At 37.9% G+C, this 13,604-nt stretch overlaps 1 protein-coding gene across 2 annotated transcripts in view; it reads right to left on the bottom strand.

The window, feature by feature from the left end:
* The window catches only part of LOC101699287 (17-beta-hydroxysteroid dehydrogenase type 6), a 37,586-nt gene that overhangs the window by 23,699 nt on the left and 283 nt on the right, over positions 1 to 13,604 (bottom strand). The window contains exons 1-2 of one of the 2 annotated variants that reach the window (XM_087192166.1): positions 13,576 to 13,593; positions 12,813 to 13,145 (exon numbers count right to left, since the gene is read on the bottom strand). In XM_087192166.1, coding sequence (XP_087048292.1) covers positions 12,813 to 13,125 — 313 coding nt within the window. In that variant the 5' untranslated portion in view covers positions 13,126 to 13,145; positions 13,576 to 13,593. Of the gene's footprint in view, positions 1 to 12,812; positions 13,146 to 13,575; positions 13,594 to 13,604 lie in introns of those variants that run through there. The other variant, XM_004861272.4, reaches the window with a different exon arrangement.

The following is a 13,604-nucleotide window of genomic DNA, read 5'->3' as shown; positions in this document are numbered from 1 at the left end:
TTACCTAGCATGTGCAAGGTCCTGGGTTTAATCCCCAGTACTGCCAAAGACCAAGTAGTGAAAGACACCTTAAAAACAAGAGAGCATAAAAATGTATCTAAAAACTGCTAGATGGCTGGGCCTGGTGGCACACACCTGTAATCCTACCACTCGAGAGGCAGAGGCAGGAGGATTGCTGTGAGTTCAAGGCCAGCCGGGGCTACATAGTGAGTTCAAGGCCACTCTGAACTACATAGTGAGACTCAGTCTCAAAAATAAACAAAAACACACCTGCCTCACAAGCACAAGGACCCAAGTTTGATCCCTGGTACCAAAAAATAAAAAATAAAAAAATAAAAAAACATTGCTAGATGATGAAAAAAAAAGACCAATCTAAGAATAACTGGAATAAATGAAAAATTAGAAGACAACACAAATTACCATTAAAAAAAACTTATTTACAGAAAAAATGGCAGAAAACTTCCCAAATACAGGGAAATAAACATACAGATAAGTGAGCATGCAGAACCCCACATAGCTTTGACCAAAAGAGAATCTCTCTGTACCACTTTATACTCAAAATTCCAGATGTCCATCAGTGGGACAAAATTTTAGAAGCCCCTGAGGAAACAAGAAGAATCAAGATACAGTGGACCCTTGACATACGAACTCAATTTGTTCCTGAGGGCTAGTTGTAACTAAAGTTGATCAATTGTCTTCAAAGTCTCTCTCTTATATAATTTTAGGCCACACTTTCTTCCAGGCAGATCTCAGTGTCCCTAGAGAGACCTTGGCCCAGTACTTCTCAATTAACGCCACACTGGAAAGGATGCTATGATGTTCTTTCTAGAATTCTTTAAGGGTTAAATCTATATCTGTGACCTTCTGGAAGCACAAGCAGCCAGTATTCAGGTAATAACTCAAGATTTTGTTTCTAAGTTAAAACTAAAATTCTAGTTGTAACCCAAGTTGTTTGTATGTCAGGCCAGTCATAACTCAAGGATCCACTGTATATCATGTAGCCAGGCATGGTGATGCACACCTGTAATCCTAGCACTCGGGAGGCTGAAGCAGGAGGATCACCGTGAGTTCAAGGCCAGCCTGAACTACATAGTGAGATTCTGTCTCAAAAAAAAAAAGATATATCAGGTACAGGTACAAATTACCTACAATGAATGTTATCATTATGTATATCTAAAATGTACCAATAAAATTAATTTTAAAAACAAAACAAGGGTGAGGGATTAAAAAAGTGCTGCTAGAGAAAGGCAACAAATCACATATAGAAGTAAACCATTAAGGATCAAGACAGACTTCTCTACACAAACTCTAAAGGGCAGGAGGGCTTGGAGTGAAGTCTTCCAAGCCCTAAAAGATAACAACTTCCAACCCCAGCTTATGTATCTGGAAAAACTTTCCTTTAAAGTTGATGGACAAATAAGGTATTTCCATGACAAGGAGCAACTCAAGAAATTCTTACCACACCAGCACTACAAAAAAATTTAAAGGCTATCCTAGAAAGACACAATGACACCAAAAATGCCAGTATGTCACAAAGAATGGATACTTACCTGGTGAGATAAGCAGCTAAGCAAGTTGGGGAAAAAATGAAGAAATCAACAACAGGAAAATAATGCAGTGACAAAACAAGTTAATATCACTCAGTAGTAACTCTCAGTATGAATGACTTCAATTTCCCAATCAAAAGACACAGACTGGCAGAATGGATCAAGAAACATAACCCAATGATATGCAGTATTACAAGAAATACATTTAATTCAAAAAGATACAGATTGAAGATCAAAGAATGGAAAATAATATTTCAAGCAACAGGAACCCAGAAAAAAGCAAAAGTTGCTATCCAAATTTCAGACAAAGTGGATTTCAAGCCAAGACTGATCAGAAGAAATAAAGAAGGTCACTACGTATTGGTTAAGGAAACAGTTCAAGAAGAAGAGTTAACAATTATAAATATATACACACCAGATATTGGCTTACCCAACTTCATAAAACAAATACTAATGGGCATGAAAAATTAGATGAACACCAATACAATTGTAATTGGGAATGTCAATATCCCACTGTCACAAAGGGACAGATCAACTAGGCAAAAAAACCCAACAAGAAAATATCAGAGCTGAACCAAACCTTCAAACAAACGGACTTAAAAGATATTTACCAAGTGTTCCACTGAACAACAATAGAATACACATTTTTCTCAGCAGCACATGGGACTTTCTCCAAAATAAACCACTTACTAGCCCATAGAGCATGCTTAAGTAAATGCAAAGAACTGAAATTCTCCTATGCATATTATTGGACCACACTGGTGTGAGACTGAAAGTCAATGGCAAAAGACACCACAGAAACTATGCAAACACGTGAAAATTAAATATTACCCTCTTGAATAATTAATGAGTTAAAGATGAAATTAAAGAAGAAACTCAACATTTTCTAACGTCTAATTACAGCAAGAGAAAGAGCTAGCAGGGACGCCATTGTAGGGTATGGTTGAGTGTTTGAACTTGGGACCTCGAACTTCTGCTTGGAAACTCACATTGGCGCCCTATTCTCACTGTAAGTGGATCTCTGCATCCAGCGCTGTTCTGTGTGTGGACTGCCACCTTAGACTTCCTCCATGAACAGAGACATGTCCTGACTTGAGCTCTGCTCCTTAATCCTAAGCTGAGGAAAAAAGCCATGCATCCAAACTAATGTTTTTAAAACCTTCATTTATTATTCTTTATTTTATTGTATTTTTGCCATTTTGCTCCTTCTGTTCATTTTTGTGCATTTTTATTCTATTATTTTTTCTTTCTTCTTTTTATGAGCATGTATACTTGTATATGTGTGCTTCTTTTCCTCTAGCCTTTTTCTTCCAATATACTTTCTTCAGGATTTTTTTTTTTGTACCAGGGATCAAACTCAGGACCTTGTGCTTACAAGGCAGGTGCGGAGCCATTGAGCTAAATCCTCTGCCCTTACAATATACTTTCTAGAGGGTAGAGGAATTCTTCTTTGTCTCTCTATATCCCTCCTACTCTTATCCCTATCTCTTTACCTGAGTTATTTCTCCTGTTTCTTATTCTCCCTCAATTTTTCTTTTCTTCTCCCAATTTTCATTTTTAACTTTTTCTCTAACATTTATACCAGTCATGAATTTTTTCCCATCCCCATTTCTCACTACCAGTTTTATACCCAGTTTTCCCTGTTATCCCCTTCTAAATGTATAACATACATTTACCATCATTACGATCCTTTGCCATGCCCCAGAAGACTTTTTCAAAAAACAAAAACCTTTTTTTTTCTTTTTCTTCTCTTCCTCCCTCTGGCATTACCCAAGCCCTAAACCCCTGAGTTTTAGATAACTGATTCTATAAAATTACCTTTGAATGCTTTTTATCTCCATTAGAGGAGACATAGCCATCACATTTAGTGCACATTAACTGTGGGTAAATACTTGGGTTGTCATGATGGTTACACTATAACTATGGATTCTTCTCTAAGCTAGAGGGAGACCCAAAACTGGGTCTCGTGGTATGTTATTTCTCAACTAGCCCTGAGAGATACTATTGGAATGGATTACCCTATTACTACTGTAGCTGATTTGATTCCATAGGACTTCATGGAAAACTGACTCCATGGAAAACTTTGTCCTAGTGAATCTGTCTGCCAAATCTACCATTACGCCCAGGAAGAGGGACAGCAAGAGTCCCTAACCCAAGAACAAACTGAATCAGACTCTGCAAGAATGTCTGAAACCTGGTAGAAAGAAGTCCTGAGTCTGAGTTAGCTTCAGTATTGCAGTGGAAGGATCAGAGGGATTATTGTGTGAGCACTCGGACTCTCACAAAGAAGCTACTTGAGAATCTTACTCTGCAAAGAATGGCAATCATTAAGAAATCAAATACTAGGGCCGGGGATTTAGCTCAGTGGTTCCGGCGCCTGCCTCCCAAGCACAAGGTCCCAAGTTTGATCCCCAGTACCAAAAATAAGTAAATAAATAAATAAATAAATAAATAAATAAATAAAATACTAACAAATACTGGTGAAGTTGTGGTGAAAAAGGAACCCTGCTTCATTGTTCGTGGGAATGTAAGCTAGTACAACCATTGGGGAAATTTTTCAGAGAACTGAAACTAGATATTCCCTATGACCCAGCAATCCCCCTGCTAGGTATCTTCCCCAGAGAGCTTACAACATCTTGCTAAAGGGATATATGCATACCAATGTTTATAGCAGCACAACTCATGATAGCTAAATCCTGGGAACAGCCTGTATACCCATCAACAGATGACTGAATAAAAAAAAATGTAGCATATATACACTAGAATACTACTCTGCTATAAAGAATGACAAATTTGACGCATTTGTAGGAAAATGAATGCACCTGGAAAATACAATGTTGAGTGAAATAAACCATACACACAAACTTAAATATTGTATGGTACCTCCCATGGAAGTGAGGCAAAATACAAACAAAGTGAATAACAGGATGGATAGAAGGAAAAAAAGGATGGGTCTGATAATAAGGAAGTGGTCCAAGGGGACAAGCATGAGGGGTGAGGAGGAGGGGAAGGGAAAATAAGTAGAATAAAGATATGCCATGTACAGAAACCTAATAACCTCAATTAGTGTTAATATTGCTGTATGCCATAACATGGCTAAGATTAGTAACAGCAACAAGAATGAAAAATTGGATAGGGGAATTGGAACAGGAGGGAAGGAGAGGGAGAGAAGTGGAATGGGGCTTAAAAAAAAAAAAAGAAATAAACTGTGGTATGTACATGTAACCACTCCCCAAGATGATTGTAAACTGCATGGACTGCAAACATCGACTAATAAAATTAAAAATTAAAAAAAGAAAAAACCAATCCCAGTAAAAAAAAATAATAGTGCAAAAGTCAAAATCACAACAGATTCTGCTAAAATCCAGAAGATTATCAGTAACTACTTTGATAAACTGTACTCTAATAAAATGGAAAACTCAGAAATGGAAAAATTCATAGATACATATGAACCACTAAAGTTGAACCAAGAAGGTAAAAAAAATTTTTTTAAGCCAATATTAGTCAGTGAAATTGAAGAAACAATAAAAAGAAATGCTAAGAACAGCCCGGGTCCCAACGGATTCACTGCCAAATTCTACAAGAATTTCACAGAAGATATAACACCTATACTCCTCAAGTTCTTCAATAAAATTGAAAGGGAAGTAGTACTCCCAAAGTCATTCCTGGAAGCAAGCATTACCTTGATTCCAAAACCAAAAAAGGATCCAACTAAAAAAGAGAACTACAGACCAATCTCTTTAATGACCATAGACACAAAAATCCTCAAAAGGGGCCATGTGTGGTGGCACATGCCTATATCCCAGCACAAGAGAAACTGAGGCAAGAGAATTGCTAGGAGTTCAATGCCACAATGGGCTACATAGCAAGTTCAAGACCAGCCTAAACTACATAGGGAGACCTTGTCTCAAAAAAAAAAAAAAATCCACAATAAGATACTGGCAAACAGAATGCAACAAATCATCAAAAAGATCATACATCATGACCAACTAGGACTCATTTTAGGGATGCAAGGATGGTTTAACTTGCAAATCAATAAATGTAATTCACCATATAAATCAAAGTAAGGACAAACACCACAGGATCATCTCAGTAGATGCAGAAAAAGCATTTGACAAAATTCAGCATCCATTCATGATAAAAGTCCTCAAGAAAATAGGAATAGAGGTTCTTTACCTTAATTTAATAAATGCCATCTATAACAAACCAAATGCCAACATCATACTTAATGGTGAAAAGTTGAAAGCTTTGCCTCTAAATTCAGGAACAAGACAAGGATTTCATTATCACTACTTTTATTCAACATAATTCTCAAAATACTAGCTAGAGCAATTACACAAGAGAAAGAAATAAAAGGGATATGGACAGGGAAAGAACTTAAATTATCGTTATTGGCAGATGATATGATCCTCTACATAGAAGACCCTAAAAACTCTGCCAAAAACTCCCGAATTAATAACCAAATCAGTAGTGTAGCAGGATATAAAAATCAACACTAAAACATCAATAGTATTCCTGTACACCAAAAACAAATTCACTGAGAGGGAAATTAGAGAAATAATATCTTTTACAACCGAATCAAGAAAAATGAAATACTTAGGAATTAACCTAAGGAAATGAAAGACTTCTACAATGAAAATTATAATACTATGAAAAAGAAGATCAAAGAAGATATCAGAAATGGAAAGCTATCCCCTGGTCCTGGATAGGCACAACCAATATGGTTTAAATGGCCATACTTCCAAAATGGTTATATAGATTTTTTTTGTTATATAGATTAAATACAATCCAAATCAAAATGCCAATAACACTTCTTACAAAACTGGAGAAAGCAATCCTAAAATTCACATAGAACCAGAAGAAACCTAGACTAGCAAAAGAAATTCTGGGCATCACAATCCCAGACCACAAGTTATATATACTCATAAAAACAGGATGGTATTGACAGAAAAAAATTTGTGGATCAATGGAACAAAATAGAAGTTAAAGAAACAACCCCAGGCACACTCAGTTACACAATCTTTGACAAAGGAGCCAAATCCCTTTGCTGGAGGAAAGATAGCCTCTTTAATAAATGACACTGGGAAAACTGGCTATCCACATGCCAAAGATTGAATTTAGACCTATATCTCTCACCATAGACTAAACTAAAATCAAAGTGGATCAAAGACCTCAACTTTAGAACAGAAATACTTAATCTGCTGGAAGACAAAATAGATAAAACTCTCAAAGACATAGGTGTATGCCAAGACTTTCTGAATAAATCCCTGATTCCATAAGAAATAATACCAAATGGGATCACATTAAATTAAAAAGCTTTTGCATAGCAAAGGAAACCACCAACAAAGTGAGGACACAGCCTATAGAATGGGAAAAAATGTTGCCAGCTATTCCTCACACAGAAGACTAACATCTAGGATACATAAAGAACTCAGAAAAATTAGGCCTCCCAAATTTGAAGAAGCAAAAAATAGGCATCTGAAATAAATAGACACTTCTCAGGTGAGGAAATACAAATGACCAATGGATACATGACAAAATGTTCAACATCACTGGTCATTCTAGAAATGCAAATTAAAACATTAAAGTTTCACTTTACTGGGTGTGCTGACTTATGACTATAATCCCAGCACTCAGGAGGCTGAGGCAGGAGAATTGGTGTGAGTTCCAGGCCAGTCTGGGATAGTCAGTTTAAGGCCACCCTGAACTATATAGCTAGAACCTATCTCAAAAAACAACAACAACAACAAAATCAGGCATGATAGCACACTCCTGTTAACTCAGCACTTGGGAGGCTGAGACAGGAGGATCTCCACAAGTTTGAAGCCAGCCTGAGTACATAGTCAGCTCATGACCAGTCTGAACTACATAGCGAGATCCTGTCTCAAAAAAAAGGGGGAGGCAGGGATTTAGCTCAGTGGTTTCGCCACCTGCTGCGCAAGCACAAGGACCTGAGTTCGATCCCCGGTAGCAAAAAAAAAAAATTTCCTTCTCACCCCAGAAAGAATACCTACCACAAAGAAATCAACCAATAGCAAATCTGCTGAGGCTGTGGAGAGAAAGGAATCCTTCTTATCCTTCTTCACTGTTGGTGGGAATGTGAACTGATACAACCACTATGGAAATCAATGTGGAGGTTCCTCAAAAACTAAAAACAGAAATTCCACTGGATAAAGAAAATGTGGGGTTTTTTTATTAAATGGAGTACTACTCAGCCATAAAAAATGAGAAATCAGAGACATTTATAGCTAAATGGATGTACACTGAGGCAATACTCTTAAGTGAAATAAATAGGACACACATATGAAAATACCAAATAGTTTCTCTAGTGTGAGAACCTGAAAGTGTAAATAAGGACTAAAGGTATAATAGGTAATGTGAAATAGGAAGAAAAGGGGCAAAGGGGAAGGGGAAGTGGGAGGGGTAGGGGAAAGGAAAGAAGGGAATGGAATTAATATGAGAAAATAGAAAAATGGAAACAAAGTCTTTGTAAATAGGAAGGAATGGAGGGGTTGAAGGGAGGGCAGGGGAAGGTGGAAAAATAAGAACCAAGAGATTATGTAAAGGTGCAAATTTCCAATGACGAATGTCATTATATTGCATACCTAAAATATATCAATGATTAGAATAATAATTGATAATGTGAAATAGGAAGAAAAGGTCCAAAGGGGCAGGGGAAGTGGGAGGGGCAGGGGAAAGGAAAGAAGGAAAAGGAAAAATTATGAGAAATAGAAAAAAATGGAAACAAAGTCTTTGTAAATAGGGAAGGGTGGAGCGGGTGAAGGGAGGGCTAGGAATGGGGAAAAAATAAGAACCAAGATGCATCATGTAAAGGTGCAAGTTCTCAATGAGAAATGTAAATGTGTTGTATACCTAAAATGTACCAATAAAAGAATTTTTAAAATTTTTTTTAAATTAAAAATTTTTTAAAATTAAGAAATTCCATTTGACCCAGCTATTCCCCTTCAGATATCTTCTCCCAAAGAATTAAAAACATCATACCACAGTGATGTATGTTCAGTAAGTCCCCAACTTACAAATGAGTTCCATTCTGGGAGAATGTTTGTAAGTCAGATTCATTTGTAAATCCAACAAAGTGAATCTTACACATCTTTGACACAGATATACAATGTAGAGCATAAAAAATCTAAATACACACAAATAATACAGTAAGTCCCTGAGTCTACTGTAGAACTGTACTATCGAACTGTATCACTGTACCACTGTATCACTGTACAGTAAGCACACAGCAGCATAACTGTAACAATAACTGCCAGACACATGAGCTACATCCATGATTTGGTCACATCGACGAATGTTTGAAATGCAAGGTCTGTTTGTATCTGTGAAAGTTCACAACTCAAATGTTCATTAAGTTGGGGACTTACTGTATACCCATGTTCATAGCACCACAATTCAGAATCACTAAATCTTGGAAACAGCCTAAATGCTCATCAACAGATGAATGGATTAAGAAAATGTGATATTTATATACAGTAGAGTACGATTCTGCTGTAAAGAAAGGTGAACTTGAGACATTTGTAGGAAAATGGATGCATCTTGAGACCATAACATTAAGTGAAACAAATCCAATACACAAGCTTGAACACCACATGGCTTCCCTCATGTGAAAAAGTTAACAGGAAACAAGATGAGGAGGAAAAAAAATTATTGTATTTTAAGTATGTTTCTGTTGTCAGTTTCTAGTTTCAATCCAATATGGTATGAAAGATCACTTTGAGGGTTTTCCATTTCTTTGGATATGTTGAGGTTTTTATTGTTGTTATGACCATATGAGTAATAGATAAAACTAGGAGTAGATGGACTCCATTCAGTATTTATTCAGCCCTCAACACACCAACAGGCAATGTCCCAGAAGCTGAAATATAGTAAAGGTTAAGAGAGGCCCTTGTAATAGCTAAATCTTGGAAACAGCCCAAATGCCCATCAACTGGTGACTGGATAAAGAAGATGTGGGGGGGGCTTATAAAATGGAGTACTACTCAGCCATAAAGAAGGGCCAGGGATTTGGGCCAGGGATTTAGCTCAGTGGTTCCGGTGCCTGCCGTGCAAGTGCAAGGTCCCAAGTTTGATCCCTGGTACCCAAAAAAAAAAAGGCCAGGAATTTAGCTTAGTGGTTCCACCACCTGCCTCACAAGCACAAGGCCCCAAGTTCGATCCCCAGTACCAAAACATAAAAAAACAGCCATAAAGAAAGATAAACTTGTGCCGGGGATTTAGCTCAGTGGTTTCGCTGCCTGCTGTGCAAGTGCAAGGACCCAAGTTCGATGCTCGGTACAAAAGAAAAAAAAAAAAGAAAAATAAACTTAAGATATTTATAGCTAGCAAGGACCTGAGTTTGATCCCTGGTACCAAAAAAAGAAAAAAAAATGATATTTATAGCCAAGTGGATGCACCTTGAGGCTATACTCATAAGTGAAATAAATAGGACACACGTGTAAATACTGAATCATTCCTCTGGTGTAAGAAACTGAAGATGTAAATGAGGACCAAAATGTAGAATAGATATTGTGAAACAGGAAGAAAATGTTTAAAGGGAAAGGGGAACTAGGGAGGGGGTCAGGGGAAAGGAAAGAAGGAAAAGAAAAAATTGAAAGTATGAAGGAAAAAATGGAAACAAATCTTATGTATATGGGGGGTGGAGGGGTTGAAGGGAAGTCAGGGGAATGGGGAAAAAATAAGAACCAAGATACATCATGTAAAGGTACAAATTCTCAATGATAAATGTGATCATAAGGTATACCTAAATGTACCAATAAACTCAATAAGAAGTTTTTTTAAAAGAATGAGAAAGTAGAGACATTTATAGCTAAATGGATGCACATTGAGGCCATACTCTTAGGTGAAATAAATAAGACACACATGTATAAATACCAAATAGGTTCTCTGGTGTGAGAAACTGAAAGTGTAAACGAGGAGCAAAATGTATAATAGATAATGTGAAATAGGAAGAAAAGGTCCAAAGAGGAAGGAGTAGGGGAAGTGGGAGGGGTAGGGGAAAGGAAAGAAGGGAAAGGAAAAAAATATGAGAAAAGGAAAAAAATGGAAACAAAGTCTTTGTAAATGAGGAAGGGCTGAGGGGTTGAAGGGAAGGCAAGGGAATGGGGGAAAAAAATAAGAACCGAGATATATAGCGTATAATTACAAATTCCTGGACAGGGAATTTAGCTCAGTGGCACCATGCCTGTCTCACAAGCACAAGGTCCTGAGTTTAATCCCTGGTACAAAAACAAAAGGAAATTCCCAATGATGAATGCTATCATATTGTACACCTAAAATGTATCAATAAACTTAATGAATAAAAAAAGAGGCCCTATCCTCAAGGAGCTCACAACCAATACACAGGAAAAGAGCAACAGAGTGCAAATAATGGCTGCACACAAAAGAGAGGGGCTCAGTAACCCTGTAATGACTGGCTGTGTCTAGGAGAGTCAGCAACATCCTCAGACAGAAAATACAATTTTACAATAAATTTTTAATGTCAGTTTTCAAATTTAAAGTATATTTTTAAATAATGGAACCCAAGCCAAAACTTTAATTTCTAGTTTGCAATTCCAGAAAGAAAGAGCTATTTAGGATGCCCAATTATCAGGATATACTGGATCATAAACCCACCAGGAGGGAGAAGAGGATCAGAAGACTGGAATAATATCTAAAGCAAACAACTTGTGAAAAAGAGATGAAAATTTATTCAGAACTGGAGATGTGGAGCAGGGATAGAGTGCTTGCCTAGCACATGCAAGGCCCTGGGTTCAATACAAACTGCCACAGGAAAAAGAAGGGTGGAGGAGGAAGGAGGGAGGTAGTAAGGGAAGGAGGGAAGGAAAAAATAGAGAATTGATTCGTAAGTTAAGAATGGAGAACAACCAAAACAACTTTCAATAGGTGATAGATAAACCAAATATAGTACATCCATACAACAGAATATTATACAGAGAGCAAGATGAGATCTCAAGCCCCAAAAAGAAAGAGAGGAAACTGAAATGTATATAGCTAACTGAAAGCCTAAGACTACATAGAATATGACTCCAACTACATGATATTCTGGAATAGGCAAAGCCAGGCATGTTGGGGAACACCACTTATCCCAGCACTTGGGAGGCTGAGGCAGGCAGATCGCCATGAGTTTGAGGCCAGCTTGGGCTACATAGGGAATTCAAACCCAGCCTGAATTACATAGCTAGACCCTGTCTCAAAAAATTTATTAAAAATGGGAACAGCCACAAGAACGGTAGCTCCCAGAGGATAAGGGGGTGGTGATAAATATGTGGAGAACAAGAATTTTTGTTAGGCATGAAACAATTCTGTAGGACACTACAGTGGTATACACATGTCAATATCCATTTCTCCAATCCAGAGAACTGCACAGCACAAAGTTAACACTAAAGTACACTCTGGATTTTAGTTAACAATAACAGATAAATATTGGTTCATCAGTTGTAACAAGTGTACAGCTCCAAAGCAAGATGTTAATAATAGGGGAAAATAGGAAGTCTGTCCTTTCTGGCCACTTTCTATAAACCTAAAACTGCTCTAAGAAATGAGGTACATTAATGTTGAAAATATATAAATATATTTACATGAAATATACAAAAAAATTTTCAAGGTGACCAAAGACTGACTTTATGCAATGGCTATATTCTAATAGCAACAAAGGGAAGACAAAGCAGTTTTTTTGTTTCTTTATTTGTGGTACTGGGGATTGATTACAGGGACTTCTCACTGAGCTACCTCCCCAGTCCTTGTTTAAATTTTTAAATTTTGAATCAAGTTCCCAGAGGGCTGGGATTACAGGCTCAAATCAGTGCTTGAAAATTCTTCAGCTGGGCATGTTGGTGCATGCCTGTAATCCAAACACTCTGAGAAGTGGGAGGATCACAAGTTCCAGCCCAACCTGGTCAATGAAGTTACTTGAACACACAGTGGCTCAAAATTTTTACAAAGGCTGAGGATGTAGCTCAGTGGGAAGACCCTAGGTTCAATTCCCAGTACTGCAATTTAAAATTTTTTTTAAAAAGAAAGAAAATTCTTTAAACATAAGCAATATGTCTATAAATATTCCTGCTGCAAGATAAGATAATAGTCTCATACCTTTCAGCTCTTTTTTCAATGTAAACATTGTTAATGAAATAAAATACCACAGTGATCATGATATTCTTCAAATGTAAAAGTCTCCCTTTTATACCCTGCTTTTGATATCTGTACAGTATATGACCTTGCATCTTCGTGATAATTCTTTCATACCTCTCTGCCCCACACGCTTCTTCACCCACTCGGTGGCTGCAGCGATGCTCTCTGTCTGGGTGACGTCCAGGATCACTGTCTCCAGCCGTTCTGACGTCTGCTTCCTCAGCTGCTCAGCCCCCTTCTCCGTCAGACACGCAGCCAGCACCCTCAAGCCTCGCATGTCCAGCTGTCTGGCCAGCAGGTTCCCGAAGCCCGAGTCACAGCCCGTGATGAACACATACTTGTCTTGGAGGTGGCTCACCACCTGCCTCTCCTGGTACCAGCGCACAAGGTGGTACAGGCCCAAGAGGACTAACAGGTAGAGCCACATGGTGAGGGTGTGTCCTTCTCCTTCAACAGAAACACAACAGCTGTCATTTTACTCCTTCCTTTTTCTCAAAGGGACTCTTGTTCACTTATACTTAGTCTGACAGTGAAGGAGCCACTGTCTAGAGGGGGACTCAGGGAGATAACTAAACATGTAATGCAGTGTGACAGGGAGGCAGAGCGAAAGTACAAACACAGTCTAATGAGGCTGCAAAGGAGGATGAGCCATATCCTGGCAAAGCTGGAAATGCTTCATAGAAGCAATGATTTGGGTTCTACTTCCTACAGTTCAGTAAGAATCCAGAAAGGAGGCAGGGATGGAGGGACATTCCAGGTAGTAACAATGTACACATGAATGCAGTCAAGAGAAGCAGAAAACCCTAATCCTAACCATAATCATAACTGTCTTAGAAGCAGGAACCATATCATTAAATTTTTTCTCCCCACAGCCTACCTATGTCCCCAACACAAATTGTATTAGTC

Source organism: Heterocephalus glaber, unplaced genomic scaffold (assembly GCF_053883595.1).
Source record: "Heterocephalus glaber isolate CG9 unplaced genomic scaffold, H.glaber_assembly_v1.0 deba00001569, whole genome shotgun sequence".
Classification (NCBI taxonomy): domain Eukaryota; kingdom Metazoa; phylum Chordata; class Mammalia; order Rodentia; family Bathyergidae; genus Heterocephalus; species Heterocephalus glaber.
The sequence above is the reverse complement of the archived record's forward strand: the minus strand, read 5'-3'. Positions and strand labels throughout refer to the sequence as shown.